A 19813-nucleotide genomic window follows, 5' to 3' on the forward strand; every position below is an offset into this window, starting at 1 on the left:
GTACCTGTGGATGAGGTGTGGGAGACAGGCTGGACACTCCCTGGGTAAGAGAAGGATCAATGTGTGTTGTGTGCCTGGTCTTCCTGCAGAATGCAGCTGGGCTTCTTGTGCTCGTGGCCAGCATGGAAGTGCCTTGTTGTGCCCCAGCTACAGGGCACCTGGCACTCCTAGGCTCAGGGGCTGTGCCATCTGTGCATCACCCTGCTCCTTCATTTTGCAGGCAAAGCACCTGTAAAAGAGATGGAGGATGCCAGGACATCATCTGAGGCTTAGATAGCCACATTCCTGGTGCCGAAGGAAAAGCTCCCTCAGGACCCCAACGGGCAGCAAAGACACTGTTCTGTGAAGCCAGTAGAGCAGAGCAGCTACTGCGATGATCAGGAGAGAAGATCTTCTCTGGCAGAATGGAAAATCTTGTCACTTATACCCCATAACTCCTGGCTCATAGCACTGAACCTCTTTGAGTCCCAGCTCCCCACATAACCACACGCAACACCATGAGGCCCTGTCTCAAAGCAAGGTCTTCTCAAAATGGTAATCCCTGTCTGGTCCTCCAGGCAGCCCCTAGTATCCTAACCCCTTCTATCTGGACTGACCCCTCTTTTTCCCGTTCTGCGTCCTGCAAACTAGCCACCCAGTGCCATCACCATCACCACATTCCCAACAGGATCCTACCTTGTCCCCTAATCTCCCATGGAAAGGATGTATATTTCCTGATCCAGGAATAACTGAGCAGGATGCTCTATTGCACTGTATATAACTGGTTTTGCAATTTGCACAGTACACCTAAAAGCCTGTCCAGAATGGACAATCCTTGTTCCCTGTAATGATTTAACCCATTTTTGAATACCAGGGAAAATGACCACTGGAAGAACAAGGATCCAATATCATAGAGATTTAGGGGCATATAGTGACTTGGCCTGAAGTCTGGCCAAAGTAGAAGTGATTAGAAGAATTGGCAAAGGTCTCAGCTTGCAAGTCCATAAAGACTTCTTAGAGAGGTTTGTAATTCATGCCAGTCCACACAAACAAAGAGAAAACGATTCTCCTCAACAAGCTTTTTCCATTGTCTGAGAATGAGAGTTGGTCAAGAAAAAAGCTCAGCGTCTGTCAATACATTTGGTAGAACTGAAACAAAAACTAATATCAGTCAAGCATAGTTATTTACCAATTCAAGCAAATCAGTTTGCTCCAGTTTCTTACTTGTAGGCACCTAAATCCAGCTGTCTGAAAGTTAAATGCCTTGTTCATAGCTCCCCAGACTCCCCTTACAGTCAGGGCAGACACTGGAGTGGGTTGTCCAAACTACAGGAGACAAAGACAGGTCAGGAGAGGGAACATAGGTGATTGGGTTAGATATAGGGGACTGAAGGTTGCTAATGTTGGGTGAGATATAGTCCTGACTGTCAACAGGGAAGGGCCCCTGGATGGTCACATTGCTAATGGAGCACCCCAAGGAGTCAGGTCTGAGCTCAAAGCTATGCACTGTTTTGGTGAAGCCAGGAGAGGCCGTGGTCGGGTGAGAAGAATGTCCCAGTGCCACAGGAAGGAAATGAATGACCAGAAGTTGGATTGGTCATCGGATTGGGTTGTGACAAAGGTGTGCCAAGCTATGGAGAAAAGCAGAAGCATGGCAAGAGGCTAGGCTAAGGCTTAGGAAGTCAGGGATATCATCTCAAATAAGTTGCTGACAGAGCTAGAAAGAAGTCAGACAGCTAGCTGTGAGCAGGAACAAGGGCTCATCATGCTGGAGACAGAAGCATGAGCAAAGGCTAAAGAGAAGAAGAGAGAAGCCAGTGGGTGCATACAGAGGAATACAGACATTTAGGAGCATCATGAGGTGTAGCTGAGGCCATGACAATGAAGTCCAGGGGGCAGGAACCAGCACTGCAGGATCCATTCAACAGTTGAGAGGTCTGGGAGAACACCAGCCCTCCTGTGCTGTGTCCTTGCAGAGCAGGCAAAGCCCAGTGTTTGAGGCCAGTGGTGCAGGTTCTGTTGAGTCCTTCCAACAATGAGGTTGCCTTTGTGGACTGGTGGGGCATCAGGGTCTCATAATCTGTACACTGATGTGTCTCTGGAGAGAGGACCAGTGCATAAAGCTCTGTGCAGTTAAGGATCTTTCTGGTTGGGCATAAGGTGCCTTGCACTGCAGTGACATACAGCCAACTCTTCTGGCTAGTAGATGAGGAAGGAGTAGGCTTTGGATTTCTACTTCAAGGACATTTTCCTTTGCCAGGGAAAGGGATCATGTGACTGTCAAATAAACTCTGTCACTCTGGAGTGTGCAAAGATTCCTTCTGGGGACCTAATGACTCTTACAGCTCTTGCAGTTGGAGAGAGAACTGGAAACGCTTCCTCAACCAGATGATGCCTCATCCTACTTCCATTGTATGGATTGAGCTGAAGAGATTTAAATGCATCTACCATTCCCCACCTCCTAAAGCTTAGCCTTGACCATGCTCAACAGCCCCCAAAGCCCCATTCCTGCATGGTCTTGTACACTTCTGGGAAGGCCTTGTTTGCTCAGTGTGTTCCAGGAATGACTCTAGGTTTCACAATCTCGTGGCAGATATGTGAGCAAAAGGGCTGGGGAAGACAGTGTCCTCAGCTTTGTGAGCCCAACTGTTCTCTGCACAGGGGCAAGGAGGGAAGAGTCAGTGCAAGAGGAAGCAGGAAGAAGAAGTGAGTAATGAAAGAGTCAGGACATGCACGTCAATGCTGCTTGAGTCTGGTCCATTTCCTCTTTTTCCCGTCCAGTCAGTGCCTGATACCTTTGGTCAGTTTGCATCTTGCACCAGAACAACCATTTGTCCTAAACCCCAGCTGTAAACCTCCTTGCCATATCTTGCCCGCCAATGCATGGCTGCAAGGTCACTTTTTTGCTCCTCACTGAACATCCACCAGATCTGGGACTTCAGGGATCCCCATACTCCTGTTGTCACTCTGGTCTCTTCCTTTTCCTTCTGGTTGCCCTATCACACCGAGTCCTCCAGTCTTGCTCATCCAGTAGCTTACATCAAAAACTCAGGGCTCCTGGGCTCTTCTTCTGGCTCTGGAAGGCTGCACACGAGTGCCTCAGAATAGGGAAAAATGGGAACTTGGACCCAGTTCTCCTGGATGCTTTCATCATCTCAGGAAAGGGCTAGAGTCTGAGTGTCAGCTGTCTGAAAGTATTTATTTTGTGTAATAAAATGTGCAAAATTTAGAGGAAGTCTTTACAACAGTCAAACACTTACATTTCTCAAAGCAGGAGCTCTGTGATGGCACCCCTTGGCTGACTCATGCCCAGTGATTATTAAGGGAAGGTCACAGTTAAAAGCCTGGATTATTAAGGGCTGTGCGTGGCTCTAGCATGCAGCACTAACACCTGCTCAGAGAGCACCAAGACTGCACTGTCTTTGGAAGGGGTTTCAAACTTCCCAGGAGAATATAACACATAAATTCAGAGATCAGGGAGGGAGATGGGAGCATAATTCGCTTCCAGAGCAGCTATATGTCCAAATTATGAAAACAGCACTAACAGAAATACCTTTGCCCGGAGCCACTTGGCTATGCCAGGCTGTTACAGTTCATAATGTTTCTGTGATTGACAGTGTCTGGAATCTCTGTTGCTGGCCTGTTTGTTTACAAAGAGGAGGCACAAAGTCCTGTTTTCTTGGGCTTACTCAGCCTAGGTAAAAATGAAAACAGTCACCTTTCCTGATGGCTCTACTTTTTATGTCCTTCTACTAACTTGCAGCCTAATTTTCACCCCCTCATTCTTGTACCAGTATTTCACTTTGTTTAGTAGGAATCTTTTTCCTTTTAGCATTCAGCCCTGGTTCTGCTTACTCTGAGCATGCCTCCAATGTTTGAGGGTTTTTTTGTTCGTTTGTTCTTACTACAGGTAGCAATCTTATCCCCTTGCAGCTCAAGTTGCTCCTGACTAAGCAGTTCAAGCTCAGCCTGAGACTTTTCTGATCATGCTAGGTCCTCCTCTCTGCTCATTTCAGTTTAATTTCCTATTTTTGCACAGAGATGGCCAGAACTCTTCACTCTGTTCCTGATGGGGTCACAGCCAGGCCTTGTTCAGTGCAAGTCCCATCTTCAAGGCACCAAGAGTGCAGTGCTCACCTCAGCCTTAAAATTTCCATTTGGAACAAGACGTGTTTATTTGACAACTCTTTGCAAATTCACTTTTCCAGTTTCATGCTACTCTAGTTTGGGGCTCTCTCCTTGCAAAACTTCAACATGCCACCACAACCTGCACTCTGCAAGAGATGGGAGAGGGAAGACAGCAAACTCTTCCGCAGCTCACCTGTCTCCTTGGCACCTCAGGCCATGCTCTCCTGCTTGAGGCAGTGAGTGCAGTGAACACACCAAGGGAATTATCTGCACAGTGGCAAACAGCACTTACTGGGAAGGGCTCTGATACTGCAAAAGGGACTCTGGGGATCTTGAAAATGCTACTACAATAGACAATTTAACTTCCTGGCAGTTTCCCATTTTACAGATCTGACTGGGAAGGTTCCTTAGCCACTCAAAAAAAAAAAAATCACAAGCTGGATGTGAGTTACCTTTCTCATCATAGATGGTCCATGCAGAGAGAGTGTCCAGGGCCACAGATTGTGTTTCAGTTCACCTGACAGGAAATATATGCAGTGCAGACTTCAGCATAACCATCTTTGGCATTAGAAACTGCTTCCTCTGACAAGCATGGAAAGAACTGTGTCCATTTGTTCTCCACATAAAAACAGATTCAACTGCTTTGTGTTGTTTCTGATTTGCCAACAAAGCCTATCTGAACGTCTATCTAGTGGCCTGTTGCTTATTTCAATGGGAGCCCACACTGGTATTGGGAAAGTCCTGGAACACAAATCTACAAGTTTTCTTCATAGGCATGTGGGATTTTCTTTCCCCCTCTCCTTTTGGCCCTCAGCCATTTCCTGGCCAACTCAGCTTCATGCTGGCTCCAGCCTTCCTAATAAAGGCATTTCCAACATTCAGTAGCTTAGTGTCTTTCACAGGGTGGTCTCGCCCCTCCCCCCCCCGCCAAATCCATCCAGATACTTTTTACAGCTAGTGTATCTGTATTTCCCTAGTTCTAGGCATAGAGGTTTGATTCAGGTTGCCAAACATAGGTATCTTGTACTATCTGAGACACTCCAGGACACCCGAGATGCCTGCAGGGGACTGGCACATATCACAGAATCACAGAATGGTTGAGGTTGGAAGGCATCTCTGGAGATCATCTCCTCCAAACCTCCTGCTCAAGCAGGGTTACCTAAAACACGTTGCCCAGGACTGTGTCCAGATGGCTTTTGAATATGTCCAAGGATGGAGCCTCCACAACCTCTCTGGGCAACCTGTGCCAGTGCTCTGTCACCCTCACAGTGAAGAAGTTTTTTCGCATATTCGGGTGGAACTGTCTGTGTTTCAGTTTGTGCCCATTGCCTCGCGTCCTGTCGCTCGGCACCACTCAAAAGAGTTTGGCCCCATCCTCTTTACACCCTCCCTTCAGGTATTTATACACATTGATAAAATCCCCCCTCAGTCTTCTCTTCTTCAGGCTGAACAGTCCCAGCTCTCTCAGCCTTTCCTCATAGGAGAGATGCTCCAGTCCCTTAATCATCTTAGTAGCCCTTCGCTGGGCTACTCCATATACAAACAGGATCTATGGGAGATCTGTGCTGTTTGGGAGCGGAAGTGAGAGGCCATGTCTGGAGGGCTAGACATCCACATTTAGTGAGCTAAATTGAGCCCTGCACTCCAATTACGATCACTGATGTTAAAAGCAGTCAGCACAGACTGGAGAGAGATTCACCTTGCCTGAAAACAGCCATGATCAACTTCAAGAGACCCTGGTGTATGTAGACTGTAAGTCTTCTACAGCCTTTGGCTGTGCAGGGTGACACACTGACTTGCACTACTTGAGTATCTCCAGGTCAGCTTGCACTGTCAAGTGATGCATGTGGCTGGAGGGAGAAGACATAGTCACACTGTTAATAGAGAGCTCAACATTGCTACACAGCTGGGGTTGCCTGGGTTTGAATCTGCTGGGGTGTCTGGACTCTGTTTGCAGACTCCCCATGAAGAGGGTCTGGGTATTGCTGAGGAAGACCCCCCCCCCTTTCAGCCCCATCTCTGGCTGCTTCAGAATCAGCTGTTCCAGGAGGGTTTTGTTTGCTCAGTGTGTTCCTGGAACAGTTCTACATTTCACAATCCTATGAAAAAATCAGGCCATGGCACAGAGCAGAGGGTCACTTTCTGGCATGGTTTCACATGAAGGCAAGCCCCTGCCATGGAGCCAGGGGAGTGGGGCAGAGGAAGAGGAGGGTTTGCACAGCAGAGGAAAGGACAGGGAAAGGGTCAGGGCAGGGAGGGGACAAAGCAGGAGGAGGGCTTACTGCAGAAATGCCTGTCACTTCCCTCCCTAGGGCTCTGCCCTGTTTCCTCTCCAGCCCTCCCAGTTTGCCAGGGGGACACCACACTCAGCTGGTGTCTCTTAAAAGGATGATCAGCTTCAACCTCCAGCCCATGGCCAAGCTGTGAGCATGGGGATGCCAGGCTGTCTCCATCCCTCACCCAGGTACCCCTGGGGCAGAAACCAGCCCACCTGCACTAGGGCCAAGAGTGCAGGGATCCTCCTCCTGATGACATGCCTTTGGGGTGAGTGGTATTTGCCTTTGCTTCTGGCTACAGGGAGCTGACCTGCAGCATGTGCTTCTCCAGTGCATTCAGATAGCACTTCATGGAGTACAGCACAGACTGGCCTGGGGTCCTGTGTTTCATTCACAGGCCTGGGATAGGGAGGAAAGGAGGCAGGAGGAACATTTTTGCGTGGAGTCAGGAATCAGGCTATCACTACGGGCTGCATTCTCAAAGCCAAGTGATGCCCACCTATTTCTGCACACATGATTTTACCACATAATTAAAGAACTGAGACTTGTGAGCTTTACAAGAGTAGAAGGAAGCATGCCCAGCATCCTGAAGCTGTCTCACAGTTGGCCCCAGCCTCCTGCCCTGCAAGTTCATCCTGGACTATGCATGGCAAATTCTTGCTGCTGCAGCATGGAAGGGGCCTGGCCAAACTCAATGCCACTGCATGTTGGGTGAGACAGGCAACTCGCCGTCAGATGGAGGGGTGAGCAAGTGGGGACCGCAGACCCTACTTGCCAGGACAAGACTGGGCACATTCAGTCAGGCTGTGGCTAGTGCTGTGCAGCACAAGAAGGAACCAAGCACTTGTTGGGCTAATGGGGTAGACAGGCAAAATGCTGGTGAGAGTCATGACCCTTCTTGTGCTCAGACAGAATGACAAAATGTCACAGATCCCTTATCCAGTATGCTGGCTCTGCAGCTCTGGTACTGTCTGAGACATGAGTGCAATGAAGGGGAAGAGTTCTGCTGCAAGAGTAATATCATACAGAGAGTGCAATGGCAACTTTGTTTTTGCAAATGGCTGAAAAAGGGCTCAGGGCTTTGTCCAGGCTGCCACAGCTCAGAGCAGAAATTGGTTATTTGATCTGGGCACCTTCTCAGTGCTGTTTCATGTTTACAAACAGCGAGGGCAAAGTCCTTGTTTTCTGATCACATTTGGAGCAAGTGAAATTAAGAACTTACTTTTCCTGATTTCCCTGCTGGTATGGCCATCCTTTTAATTTCCAGACTGATTTTTGCTAAGGCTAGTTTGTACCACTTCCTCTAGGATCAACACTTTCCTTTAATTTTCTTGGGCTTTCTTCTTCTATGTTCTATTAATGAACAGCAAAAACTTTCCACTTTTCTGAAAATCCTGCTCCTGGGACTTTCAGTATGATGATTATATCTTCAATAGCTACCACCTCCTGGCTGCTTAGAGTCATCTGGTTTGGGACTTGTTCACCCAAGCACAGGCTTTTGGTGCATATGAGACTGCCCAGGGTTGTCAAGAAATCTCATTTCATGCTCTCCTGCTAAGGCAGTGCTTGCAAGAAACTTGCCAAGAAATATATCAGCTCTGCTAAGTCTCAGCTCTGCAGTTAATTTGTTATTGCTTATCAAATGGAAACCTCAGCACTTCTAGCAACAATGAGGAAGGAGAGGAAAAGGCCCACAGAGAAAGGAGGAAGCAGAAGAGAAGACCATAATCAGGACTGTGTTTTTAGCCTGGAGAGAGGAGAGCTTGCAAATTGCAAACCAAGTACCTACAATGTATCTGGTTCAGCCTCATCTTGAAAATGAATTTCCAGGGGTGGCTTTGCAAAGACCCTTTCCTGGTGATAATCTGGTCCCCCACTACACAGCCCCCCAAAAAGGGCTGAACTACACAAGCCTGAATGCACAGAGAGATTTTTTTCCCCTTTAGTCAGGCTACTGTTCCCCAGATCCTGTCTGTAGCTGAAACCAACTCAGGGATTTGATTTTTAAACTTTCTTCCTTTTTCAAGCTTCTGTGACTTCCCAAGTGCTACATCTGAGCCCATGCTTACTGAGTTTGTGATGTCCTTACAACTTATAGCCTAGGGTATCAATCAGATCTTCACTGAAGGTCCTAACTCAGGTGTGCAGTATATATCCAGTGGAGGGTGACAGGCCTCTCTAGAAGGTGACCACCACATTAGGTGGTCAGTATTGCCCACTGCTCTGCACTGTTGTAAAAGGAGACAAAGGGGAGGAGGCATTTCATTGCCTAAATTGATGTGGCTTTGGAGTATGGGGCACCTGGTTTAGGAAATGGGCAGATGTCTGGTCCTGATGCAGCTTGTGACTCAGCATTATGACAGCCAGGAGGAGCAGCAAAACATTGTTTGATCTGAGCACAAATCTTTGATCTGAGCACTTTGGAAATCATTATCCATGGTCAAAATGTTATTTACACAGTGCAGTCACATTCTTTCTTGAACAATTTTTTAAGCTGACCCAGTTAAGCTCTCTCTGTTACTAACTTCCAGTTTACTTATGGCTCCTTTCTGCACACTCCCCATTTTGTTAGTACTCCTGCAAAGTGGGCATATGGAACTAAAGGCAATATTACACCATGGGTCTTGCAAATTGTGAAAACCTTTCCCTAGTTCTAGCACTTTCTACATTCTCCCTACAAGTTCTTTGTGCAGCTGTACCACATAGCAATATTGTGTTGAGTTCTCTCTTGACGGTGAACCTACATCTTTTCTACTGACTGCACAGAAAGCATATAAGCTTAAATACTTGCTTGTCTATAAGTACCTACTATGTGAGCAAGAAAAGGACTCCTTGGGTGGGATGTGGGACTGTGACTGAGGTTAAGATGATTAAATTCAGACATTCTGATGCAGAGATGGGACTCAGTTGCCTAAAAACAGACACCCAGGGCCATATGAGATGCCTTGGGGTATCCAAGGCATTCACAGGATGTTCAGCGAGCCAGGAGACATCTCAAATGTGCGGGCAGCTGAATCCTTTCCCCAGGATTTCATCTCCTAACCTCTATTAGTTTCCTATTTCTCTTCCAGGCTTTGCAAGCTCAGCTTCTCCACATACGGTTCAGGTTCGCCTGGTGAATGGCCCCAGCCACTGTGCTGGGCGAGTTGAGGTGCTCCACAATGAGACGTGGGGGACGGTGTGTGATGACAACTGGGGTTTCTCTGAGGGTCAGGTGGTGTGCAGGCAGCTGGGCTGCGGGATGGTGCTGTCCATCTCACGAGAGGCTCGGTATGGAGAAGGCACGGGCCAAATCTGGCTGGACGAGGTGAACTGCACAGGGACAGAAGCTGACCTCTCTGAATGCCAGGCCAAGCCATGGGGAGAGCACAACTGTCACCATGCGGAAGACGCCAGCGTTGAGTGCTCAGGTAATCCTGATAGCCCTGCAGCATGTGCAGTGCTGTAGGTAGCAGGCTGAGCAGTACCGCTGTGCCTGTTTCCCTTCCTACCCATGCCATTGCTTGTGGCTTTGCACAGCTTTCCTCTGACTTTTTCCATTGGGATGTTTGTAGACTCAGGTATTTCAGAGCTGGGTCCACTCCAACTGCTGAATGGTCCCAATCGCTGTGCTGGGAGAGTGGAGGTGCTGCATAACCACATGTGGGGCACCATTTGTGATGATGGCTGGGACCTCGCAGATGCAGCGGTTGTGTGCAGGCAGCTGGGCTGTGGGACTGCACTTTCAGCCACGAGCGGGGCTCACTTTGGGAGAGGTGATGATACCATCTGGCTGGATGAGGTAAACTGCACTGGCACAGAGGCCACCATCTTCGAATGCAAGGCCAGTGCTTGGGGAGACAACAACTGCTTCCATGGAGAGGATGCTGGAGTGGTATGTTCAGGTAATTCTCAGTCAGACCTTTCACTGCAAAGGGTTAAAATTCCAGGACCCTACAACATGGGAAGGCTTTTAGGGTCTTGTAAGGGAACTTGGGAAAGATGAGATTAGGGCCGAAGGCTGCACACCTGCTGGTGTATGTCTCTTTGGAAAGCTTTTTGTCTGCAGCATCCCTTTGCAGTGCTGAAGAGCACCTGCAGCATTCAGGGATGAAGGTTACTGTAAAAAGCCTTCTTCCACCTCTGCTGCCTGGATTCCAGGGTTAAACCACAGCACAGCTGAGCTGTCTGGGCCTCCTCTTCTCCGAGATTCAATGGCCATTTGCATCCCAGTAATCCTTCATGAATTACAAGGAACCTAACCCAAGCCCTGTGGTCTGTTTGCCTCTGGGACAATTATCCAGTAACATGTAGAGTTTTCTGCAAGTGTAACTCACCCTCCCAGTTTCCTGCCTGTGCAGCCAGGCTAGGTTTCCTCTCCCGTCTCAGCAGAGCGTTCATCCCAGGGGTGTTGGAGTTTCAGAGGTTCTGAAGAAGTTTTAGATGCATGGTCACTGTGAATGCATAGATCCACCAGGCTGGAGCAGAATGTTCCCTGCATCTCCACAGTCATGGGTCTCCCAGGGTGTTTATTCTCGCATGTTGTTTGCAGCCTCAGAGATGTTTGTCGCAGCCAAGGTTCGTCTCGTGAATGGTTCAAATCACTGCAATGGGAGGGTCGAAGTCTTTCACAATGACACCTGGGTAGCTGTATGCGATGACGGCTGGGATTCTGCTGAAGCTCAAGTTGTGTGCAGGCAGCTGGGCTGTGGGACAGTGCTGGCAGCTCCAGGCAGGTCCCATTTTGGAGAAGGACCTGGACGAATGTGGCCAGATACTGCGAACTGCATGGGCACAGAAACTGCCCTCGCTGCATGCCAGATGAGACCTTGGGGAAACGACACTTGCCATCGTGGAAGAGGGGCTGGTGTGGTGTGTTCAGGTAACCATCACGGGAATGACGGGGGGAAGAGATGCTTGTTTCATGACCTTGATTTTCAGTCTCTGCAGCAATGTTCTGCAGACAGTCCAGATGCTTTTTGTGGCTTCATTACTGTCAAAGGGGCCTGTGGTGGTCAGAGCAATTTTGCGGCATTCTTCTGAGGGGTCGGAGCTGATGCCAAGGTTGCAATGTGATGTTTAGCAGCCTTGTCTTGCACAAGTCTCAGCTTTCTGTCCCTGTGCCGGCAGGCACCATGAGGCTGCTGACCTCAAACAGCATGTTGGACAGATCTTTTCCACAGTAACTAATGACCCTGAAACACTTTGTCAAGAGGCAACTCCTAAGGACAATGTGCTTTGAATGTGAGGTGTCAGCCCCCTTCCTTACTGCTGTGTCTAGACACGCTCTGTGGACCACTTACCTCCAATGTCGTCTTAGTTGTATGTAGCTGCTCCATCTCTCCTACATGTTGCTCCATGTCAGAGGTACCAGGGCAGTCTTTCCATGTTGCAGAGACCATGTAGGTGTAACAGCATGCCAAGATTTCTCCGGATTTTGCTCTTTTAGTTAGCCCAGGTCATAATCGGATCCGACTGGTGAATTATGGGAGTCGCTGTGCCGGCAGAGTTGAAGTGTTTCATAAAAATCAGTGGGGAACCGTGTGTGATGACGGCTGGGATCTACTGGATGCTGGCGTTGTGTGCAGGCAGCTGGACTGCGGGATGGCACTCTCAGCCCCAGGAGGGGCCCAGTTTGGGCGAGGGACTAACATCATTTGGCTGGATGAGACCAACTGCACAGGATTCGAGACCACTCTGTCTGAGTGCAAGGCAAAACCGTGGGGAATAAATAATTGCTACCATGGGGAAGATGCTGGTGTGGTGTGCTCAGGTAATCCCCATTCCTTCTGCCCCTCTCCATGTGTGTCCTACAAAGCAAGATGGAGGGTTGACAGGTGGTCTCTTGAAGGCAGGTCTATGCCCCGTGTGAAACTGAGCTCAGACCCAGTATTAGCATCAATCAGTGTGGTTTCCCTGGACTTTCTCTGTAGCTGTTGAATGGGAACAGGTTCTTTCTGAGGGCAAATTCTCCCATCTTAAGTTGTATAGGTAAGATGGTGGGATGAATTCCTGCAGAAATTCCTATCTCTCTCCATGAGCTCTACAGGCTGGCCACCAACAGATCAACTTGTTAGGACTTGTTAGGTGAAGTTTAGTAAAAGGAATATGTCCTGAGAGCCATTCTTGCAGAGAGTGGGGCTGGGGTCTTGCAGAGGACCAGTGCAGACCACCATCCTCTGGGCAGTGCTATGATGCACTGTATTCCTAGGAGGAGTTTCAGGCTGCATTGAGAAGCTGTTCTGTTCTCACCTCTTCTCACCACTGTACCTTTTGGTGGATTTAAGAGGGGACAAGAACCATTAATTCTAACAGGATAAGCATCAAAAGAAATCTGTAGCCATTTGAAGGGATTACTAACTCCCTACCTTTGTAGATTCTATCATTCCAGAGACTGCTCTTCTCCGACTGACAAATGGCTCGAATCGCTGTGCTGGCAGAGTCGAGGTGTTTCACAACGAGGAGTGGGGAACTGTGTGTGACCATGGATGGGATAAACGGGATGCTGAGGTCGTGTGTCGGCAGCTGGGCTGTGGGACAGTGCTGTCCACCTCGAGTGCAGCTCATTTTGGTGCAGGACCTCTCCGTACCTGGCTGGACAACATGAGCTGCACGGGGACAGAAACAGCCCTTAATAAATGCAGGGCAAGGCCATGGGGAGAGAGTAGCTGCAGTCATGGAAAATATGCCACCGTGGTGTGTTCAGGTGAGTTTCAGTCCCTGACAGTGTGGCTCTTACCAGGAGAGGGTCAGGATACATTGACCACTCTGCTGCAGCCAGTTCCAGCTCCTCCGTTACAGTTGGTTACTTGGAGGGGAGCAAAGTGGCTGCTTTAGCCCACTTGCTGGTGAGCATAATACCCCATGGCTGTTTGAGAAGCGTCTTCATAGTGCTTTGAGGTTTTGTGGGTTCAGAGGCAATGTAACCCTGATGCTCTATGCAACATTGCAAGCTCTGGCTGCAAAGAGGAAGTGTGTCAAAATCAAGGTCCTTTATCCTATTACACAGAGACTGGATGTGCAGGGATTGCTCTCAGTTTTTGTCCATTTTCAGGCTCGGCTGTTTCTAGCTTTTCTCCAGTCCGGCTGGTAGACGGCCCAGGTCGCTGCGCTGGGAGAGTCGAAGTGCTTCATCGCAAGCAGTGGGGAACCGTGTGTGATGACAGCTGGGATTTCCTGGATGCTGGTGTGGTGTGCAGGCAGCTCGACTGTGGGGTGGTGATATCGGCTCCCTGGAGGGCTCACTTCGGTCAGGGACAGGGCCCCATCTGGCTGGATGAGGTGAACTGCACAGGGGCAGAAGCTGCCCTCTCTGAATGCAAGGCCAAGGAGTGGGGAGTCCATGGCTGTGAGCATGGAGAAGATGCCAGTGTGGTGTGCTCAGGTAACTGTCATCCATCACTGTATCAGGAGCACTGCAGCAAGCGAGTGGTGTTACTGCTGTGGCGCCAATCCTCTTAGACTCAGACATGATTCTGCTTTTCCACGTGGTTATAAGGGCTTGTAATGCAGGAACAGTTTTCTGCCAACCTGGGACCCTTTTCTTTGAAAACAATCCCTCATGTTCCATCCTGGCGGAAGTGGGCAGCATATATACTTGTACATTAAAGTACAAGAAAAATAAGTGGCTTAAACATTTGCATTGTTGCATTAGCAGTATGGTCCCTGGCATGCTTTTGGCCAGTGCTATTTATCACAATTCCTGGCAGTTACCATGGATCACAGACCATTCCCACCAGGCAGGTTCAGTATGACCACCCACTTTTTCACAATAGGAAAGATTGTAGTATGAATGGGTGTTCTTCCATTAGGGTTGGTCTCATGGCCAGAGATGAATCTCAGACATGTTTGATTTATCTGTACGGATATATCCTGTGATGCTCAAAGCTCTGTACATCCCTGAGAACCCATCTCCCATCTCCTCATCTCCAACATGCTCTGTGGATCCCACAGCTCTGACTTTTTGCCAGAGGAATCCTGCAGTCCATTGCAGTGGCTTTTAAGCTGAGGCCACTGGGCTGCAATCAGCTTAATATCAGCATGGAGTTCAGCTCACTAAGACATCCAGTACTGAATCAGTTGCCCCAGCATGGGAAAGCAGCGTCTCGGAGATGCCCTTAGGTGCCACATGGGACTAAGAGATCTTCTGTAGGGCTTAAAGAAAACCCACGTCCTTCGGGAGAAGATGCTGAAGGGCAGGTAGGGTACCCTAGGAGTCCCAAATGGCACAAGGATGACTATGTTTAGGCATCTGAATCCTGTCATATGTGTTTGCTTTAGGAGGCGCTAAATCACTCTATAAGGTCCACTGACTATAGTCCTACAAAGCCCATTCTAATCAAGCCCTGGGCACTAAACACCATTTTAAAGCCAGTTTGCATCACACCTCAATAGTCTGCCCTGTCTATTGCAGGAAGAGCATCCTTGACGAGCAGGCTGCAGAGACTCTTGAGTAAATCCGTTGTTGGTGGTCAAAGGTTTCAAAGAGCACAAGATATCTCCTTACATGTTTATGCTTTGTTGTGTTCCAGGATCAGGCATTACTGACCTAGCAAGTCTCCGCTTGGTGAACGGCTCAACTGAATGCTCTGGGAGAGTGGAAGTGTTTCATGACCAGCGCTGGGGAGCTGTGTGTGGCGATGGCTGGGACCTGGCTGAAGCCCATGTGGTGTGCAGGCAGTTGGGCTGTGGCCCAGCACACTCAGTCACTCGCTCTTCCCAGTTTGGAAAAGAACCTTCCCTGATCTGGGTGGATGCGGTGGAGTGCACAGGACTGGAAGGTGCCCTCTACGAATGCAAGGTCAAACTCTGGGGTGCCCAGAGCTGCAAATCTAAAGGATACGCGAGTGTTGTGTGCTCTATGGCTGCAGGTCAGTGTCGGCAAGTCAGGTACCAGCTCTCCCCTTAGGGAGGCCATACAATCTCTCTCTGTAAATTCATGCTTCCAGCTCTGCCTTGTCCTGTCTTCCTAGACAGTCAGAAAGAACCTTTGTTTGTTTCTGTGGTACCCCCAGGGAGCATAAAATGTTTTCCTTTTAGAAGGAAGTATGATAGCCCTGTGCTAAGGGAAGCACTGTTTTCTAGTCCCTGGCATATCACAGGCAAAGTGCTCGGGACAGAAATACCAAGCCTGGAATATGTAGTCTTTTTCTAAGGGATCATCATGCATGAAGAGCTCTGATACTCCAGCGTGTGGGTCCTGCCAGCTACTCTGACCCTGTCCATGTGACTTTTTGATCACTGCTCCTCATCCATGCTATCATACAGTCTCTAGTCCTCGGGGAATTCCTCTTTTTGCCAGGTTATTCCTTGCTCAGGCATACATGCCTTTTTGGTGCCTTGTTGCCTATTTGTCCCCATGAGGACATTCACGTCACAGGAACTCCATATCCAGGTGAATGCTAGTGCCTCTTTCCTCCACTCCCAAGCAGCATGCATATTCCTGAGAAAAACAAGGCATCAAAAGTGAATTCTGCAGGGAGATGGTGTGGGTGTTGTGTGCAGGGAAAGGGATGTTCAAGCAGATGGTTCTTAGGTGAGGTAGTATTGATACCTGTGTGACAAGTGACTCTCAGGGTCCTGTGCTGCAGTAAGCAGAGAAGGTTCTCGGTCCTTCAGGGTTGGTTCTAAAGCTGTACAACTCTGCATATCTTTGAATGCTCTCACTGTGTGGTATGAACCTCCCCTGCAGCTTGTCTGCATGCAGCAGACATTCTCATATTGTTCTGCCAGTACACAGGGTTAAGTTTGGGCTATACTAGACCACATTATTTTGGCCTGTATCTCCCTGGCTTTTGCAATACCCAGCCTTGGCTATGGTGAGTGGTGAAGGGAAAACAATGTGTTCTTGAATGCTGGGATTTAAAACGTGCCAGAGTGCACAGGTCGCTGGGTGAGGGACAGCACTCTGCTTGAAGGGTCCTGTGCTTCTTTTTACCTGGGATAATAGGAGACCCTAAAATGTTGATATAGAAATAGCACTAAAAGTGTCAAGTCTACCTTTTGCATTGCCAGTGCAACACCTATGGTGTCTCTGTGTCCTCATTTTGGCTTAGAACTTAAGGCAAAAAAATCCCACACCCCTTATGTGTTTAGCCACACTCTTGCTCACACCTGAAGTGAGTAAGCTGGCTTGCTCACTGGGAGAGTCATGAATGGGAAGGGGGAATTAGCTTGAATGCAATCTTGTGGCAAATTGCAGCCTACACATAGACACACAATAAAGGTTGTGGAGATTTAGCTGGAGACATTAGTGAAACTAATGAGACACTGTGAGTAAGGCATAAACTGGATGTTTCACTAGAGATACCTCACCTGTCTGATGGGATGGATGTTAATGTCTCAGCACATGTTTAGGAAGTCTTTGCTCAAGGGAAAAGGTGAACATCCCTTACCATACTGCCAGGGCTGTGTTGTACCTCTTAGCTCGTACTCCTGTTTGCTGACAGTGCGTATGGTTTATCAGTGTCACCATCCCCAAAACCTTAGTGCCTGTGTACCTGAAGTCTGGTCACTTCAGAGTTAATCTTTTAGCATAAAGGAGGAATTCAAGCTCAGTTGGGTGGCAAAGACACCTGGGTGGCCAGGTTCACTGTCTACAAGGCATGGTCCTAACACAGTCATTCTAAAAGCTGTTAATGCATGCATGCTCCTGGCACAGCATTAGTACAAAACCATAGGCCAGGATGTGCTCCAGCAGGAAGCCCATGTGGTTTCTAACTCCCCTTCCACAGTGGTCAAAATAATCCTATATTAAATAATATAAATAATATAAATAATCCTATATTAACATATAACATGCTGCATCCAGATTTGAACAGTCATAGGGTGCTGGGACAACTCTGCTTGGCAGGTAGAGCTTCCCTGTGGAAAGGCTGTGCATCTCTTTCCATCCTCCCAAACTCATTAGCACATTAGCCAGGCTGTCATGGATACTATGTGCTGAGGGAAACCCTGCAAGACCCCTGAGAGGGTGATGCTGTGCTTCATGGCATTGCTAGCAACCATGTAGGCAGTGATTTCTACCAGGATTTATCCCCAATTCTGTTTTCAGACTCAGAGCTGCGGAACTCAGAAGTCCTGCGGCTGGTGAATGGCCCACATAGGTGTTCCGGGAGGGTTGAGGTGTTTCACAAGCAGCAGTGGGGGACTGTGTGTGACGACAACTGGGATCTGAATGATGCCAAGGTGGTGTGCAAGCAGCTGGACTGTGGGACGGCTGTATCAGCCCCAGGTTCATCTCTGTTTGGGCAAGGATCTGGACCCATCTGGCTGGATGGAGTGAGTTGTCTTGGGACAGAAGCTACCCTCTCTGAATGCCCAGCCAAGCCTTTGGGCCAACATGGATGTAATCATGTGGAAGATGCCAGCGTTGTGTGCACAGGTAATCTTCATCACCTGCTTTCTCTGCAGAAAGATAAAACCCTGATCTTCTGCAAGATGCAGACTGGAAGCAATAATTCTGGTGTCCAGAATTGCATAATGCCCTGAGCTCCAAGAGGTCAGAGGCTGGGAGACTGTACCAAGGAGGTATGCTTGAACCATTCCCTTACCCTTCCCTCAGCATCCACAGCTGGCTATGGTCAAAGGTCAAAGGCAGGGCACTGTACAGACAAGGTATAGACTTTCTTACCTTATTTTGACCTTTTTCCAAGCAGTGTGTCCTTCAGATAAAGACACATGTGTTTTCTTCTGTTCCTACCTCTGAACTAGTGTGCAACCATATGTAATGTTCCCTCAGGCTGCAACTGGTTGAAGGGATCTTTCATTGCTCCTTCTACCCTGCAAGCAGCTCTGCACTCCCTGCAGTGCTGCTGCAAGTCTCTGACAGGGGGCAGGAACATACAAGCTCCCTGTGCTCTCTGTGTCAACACCATCCAAACCTGTTGCAGACATGTTCTGCATTCTCCAGCCCAGCAGGCGCTAAGATGTGCAAGGATATTCCTAACAATGCATATTTCTGTGTATTTTTCAGGATCAGGAATTTCCAGTACTCCTAAGCTTCGGCTGGTGGGTGGTTTGAATGAGTGTGCTGGGAGAGTCGAGGTGTTTTATAACAATGAGTGGGGGACGGTCTGTGATGATAGCTGGGATAAGAATGACGCCATGGTGGTGTGTCGGCAGCTGGGCTGTGGGATTGCACTCTCAGCCCCAGGTTCAGCTCATTTTGGATGGGGATCCAGCCGTATCTGGCTGGATGATGTGAGCTGCACAGGAACAGAAACTGACTTCACTGAATGCAAAGCAAAGTCTTGGGGCGTCCACAATTGCCACCATGGAGAAGACGCAGGTGTGGTGTGCTCAGGTGAGACCTGGACTAGGGGTAGCAGGAGGCAGACTTACAACCAGAGCTGATTGTGGTGCCTGGGGCAGGGACTAAGGCCTCTCTAGAGGAGATGCTGTGCATGGAGCCGGATTAGGAGTGCTCCTCTTGCAGCTCTCTCCAATTTGCCTCCCATGCCCCTGGACCTCATCGCAGTGTGCAGCACCCCTCACCAGATTTCCTGCCTGGCAAAGCCTGTGGTCTATTCCCTCAATAAAAGGGCAATGCCTGGCCCTGGCAATCTTTTTGTCTTTAATGCTGGGCCTGACCTACTCTGCACTCCCCCCCAGAGGTGGCTGCACGTGTCATATTTTGGTTGAATGAGATGGGGTGGTACTGAGCCCTCAGAGGGAGATGTTTTGCCCCACAGAGGCAACAGCAATCATGCATGCAGGAATTTCCCTGCAGTGTCAGTTATGCTCTTTGCAAATGCAGGAAACATGAGCTCCGCTGATCTGCGACTAGTGAACGGCCCGAATCGCTGTGCCGGGAGAGTGGAGGTGCTTCACAATGAGCAGTGGGGGACCTTGTGTGATGATGGCTGGGACTTAAATGATGCCACGGTGGTGTGCCGGCAGCTGGGCTGCGGGAGGGCTGACTCGGCTCCTGGTAGGTCGCGCTTTGGGCAAGGTTCAGGACCCATCTGGCTGGATGACGTGAACTGTGTTGGGACTGAAGATGCCCTCTCCCAGTGCAGGACCCGCCCGTGGGGACAAAATAACTGCAACCACAGAGAAGATGCTGGTGTGGTGTGCTCAGGTAACTCACAGCCCTGCAATATGGGGTGTCCTGAGGCCCTGGCTGGAGGACTGGCGCTACATCTGATTGTCTTGGGTTGATTCAAGGACTAGACTCTGAGCTCTCTCTGATGCCATGGCCCCATCCAGGACAAAGGGCATCCAGGATCTGTGTGTCATGACTCACACTTAATGGTTCCTCTCCAGGATCGTTCACTAGAGGGGTAGGGTTGGCAGAGGACTTGCTCTGGATTGCTACCAGCACAGCAGCTACCTCCAAGCCAATGACACTGGCCAACAGCTCCATGACAGAAAGGTGTTTTCCCATTCTAAAGCATGGATCATATTATTCCCAGCTGAGCATCACTGGCTCCAGCCTAGAGATAGTTGCA

The 19813-nt window shown here is 49.1% G+C and overlaps 2 protein-coding genes across 2 annotated transcripts in view; one reads left to right on the forward strand and one right to left on the reverse strand.

Moving 5' to 3' along the window:
• Nucleotides 1–19813, reverse strand: part of LOC106482029 (uncharacterized) — a 255295-nt gene that overhangs the window by 146387 nt on the left and 89095 nt on the right. The window lies entirely within an intron of this gene.
• Nucleotides 1–19813, forward strand: part of LOC106482036 (scavenger receptor cysteine-rich type 1 protein M160-like) — a 37727-nt gene that overhangs the window by 16011 nt on the left and 1903 nt on the right. Inside the window, exons 10-19 of the mRNA XM_067314257.1 lie at nucleotides 9455–9793; nucleotides 9938–10267; nucleotides 10915–11244; nucleotides 11812–12135; nucleotides 12739–13068; nucleotides 13417–13746; nucleotides 14894–15232; nucleotides 17437–17745; nucleotides 18343–18666; nucleotides 19120–19463. Of these exons, the coding sequence (XP_067170358.1) occupies nucleotides 9455–9793; nucleotides 9938–10267; nucleotides 10915–11244; nucleotides 11812–12135; nucleotides 12739–13068; nucleotides 13417–13746; nucleotides 14894–15232; nucleotides 17437–17745; nucleotides 18343–18666; nucleotides 19120–19463 (3299 nt within the window). The remainder of the gene's footprint in view (nucleotides 1–9454; nucleotides 9794–9937; nucleotides 10268–10914; nucleotides 11245–11811; nucleotides 12136–12738; nucleotides 13069–13416; nucleotides 13747–14893; nucleotides 15233–17436; nucleotides 17746–18342; nucleotides 18667–19119; nucleotides 19464–19813) is intronic.

The sequence above is a fragment of the Apteryx mantelli genome, chromosome 34 (assembly GCF_036417845.1).
Source record: "Apteryx mantelli isolate bAptMan1 chromosome 34, bAptMan1.hap1, whole genome shotgun sequence".
In the NCBI taxonomy this organism is placed as follows: Eukaryota; Metazoa; Chordata; class Aves; order Apterygiformes; family Apterygidae; genus Apteryx; species Apteryx mantelli.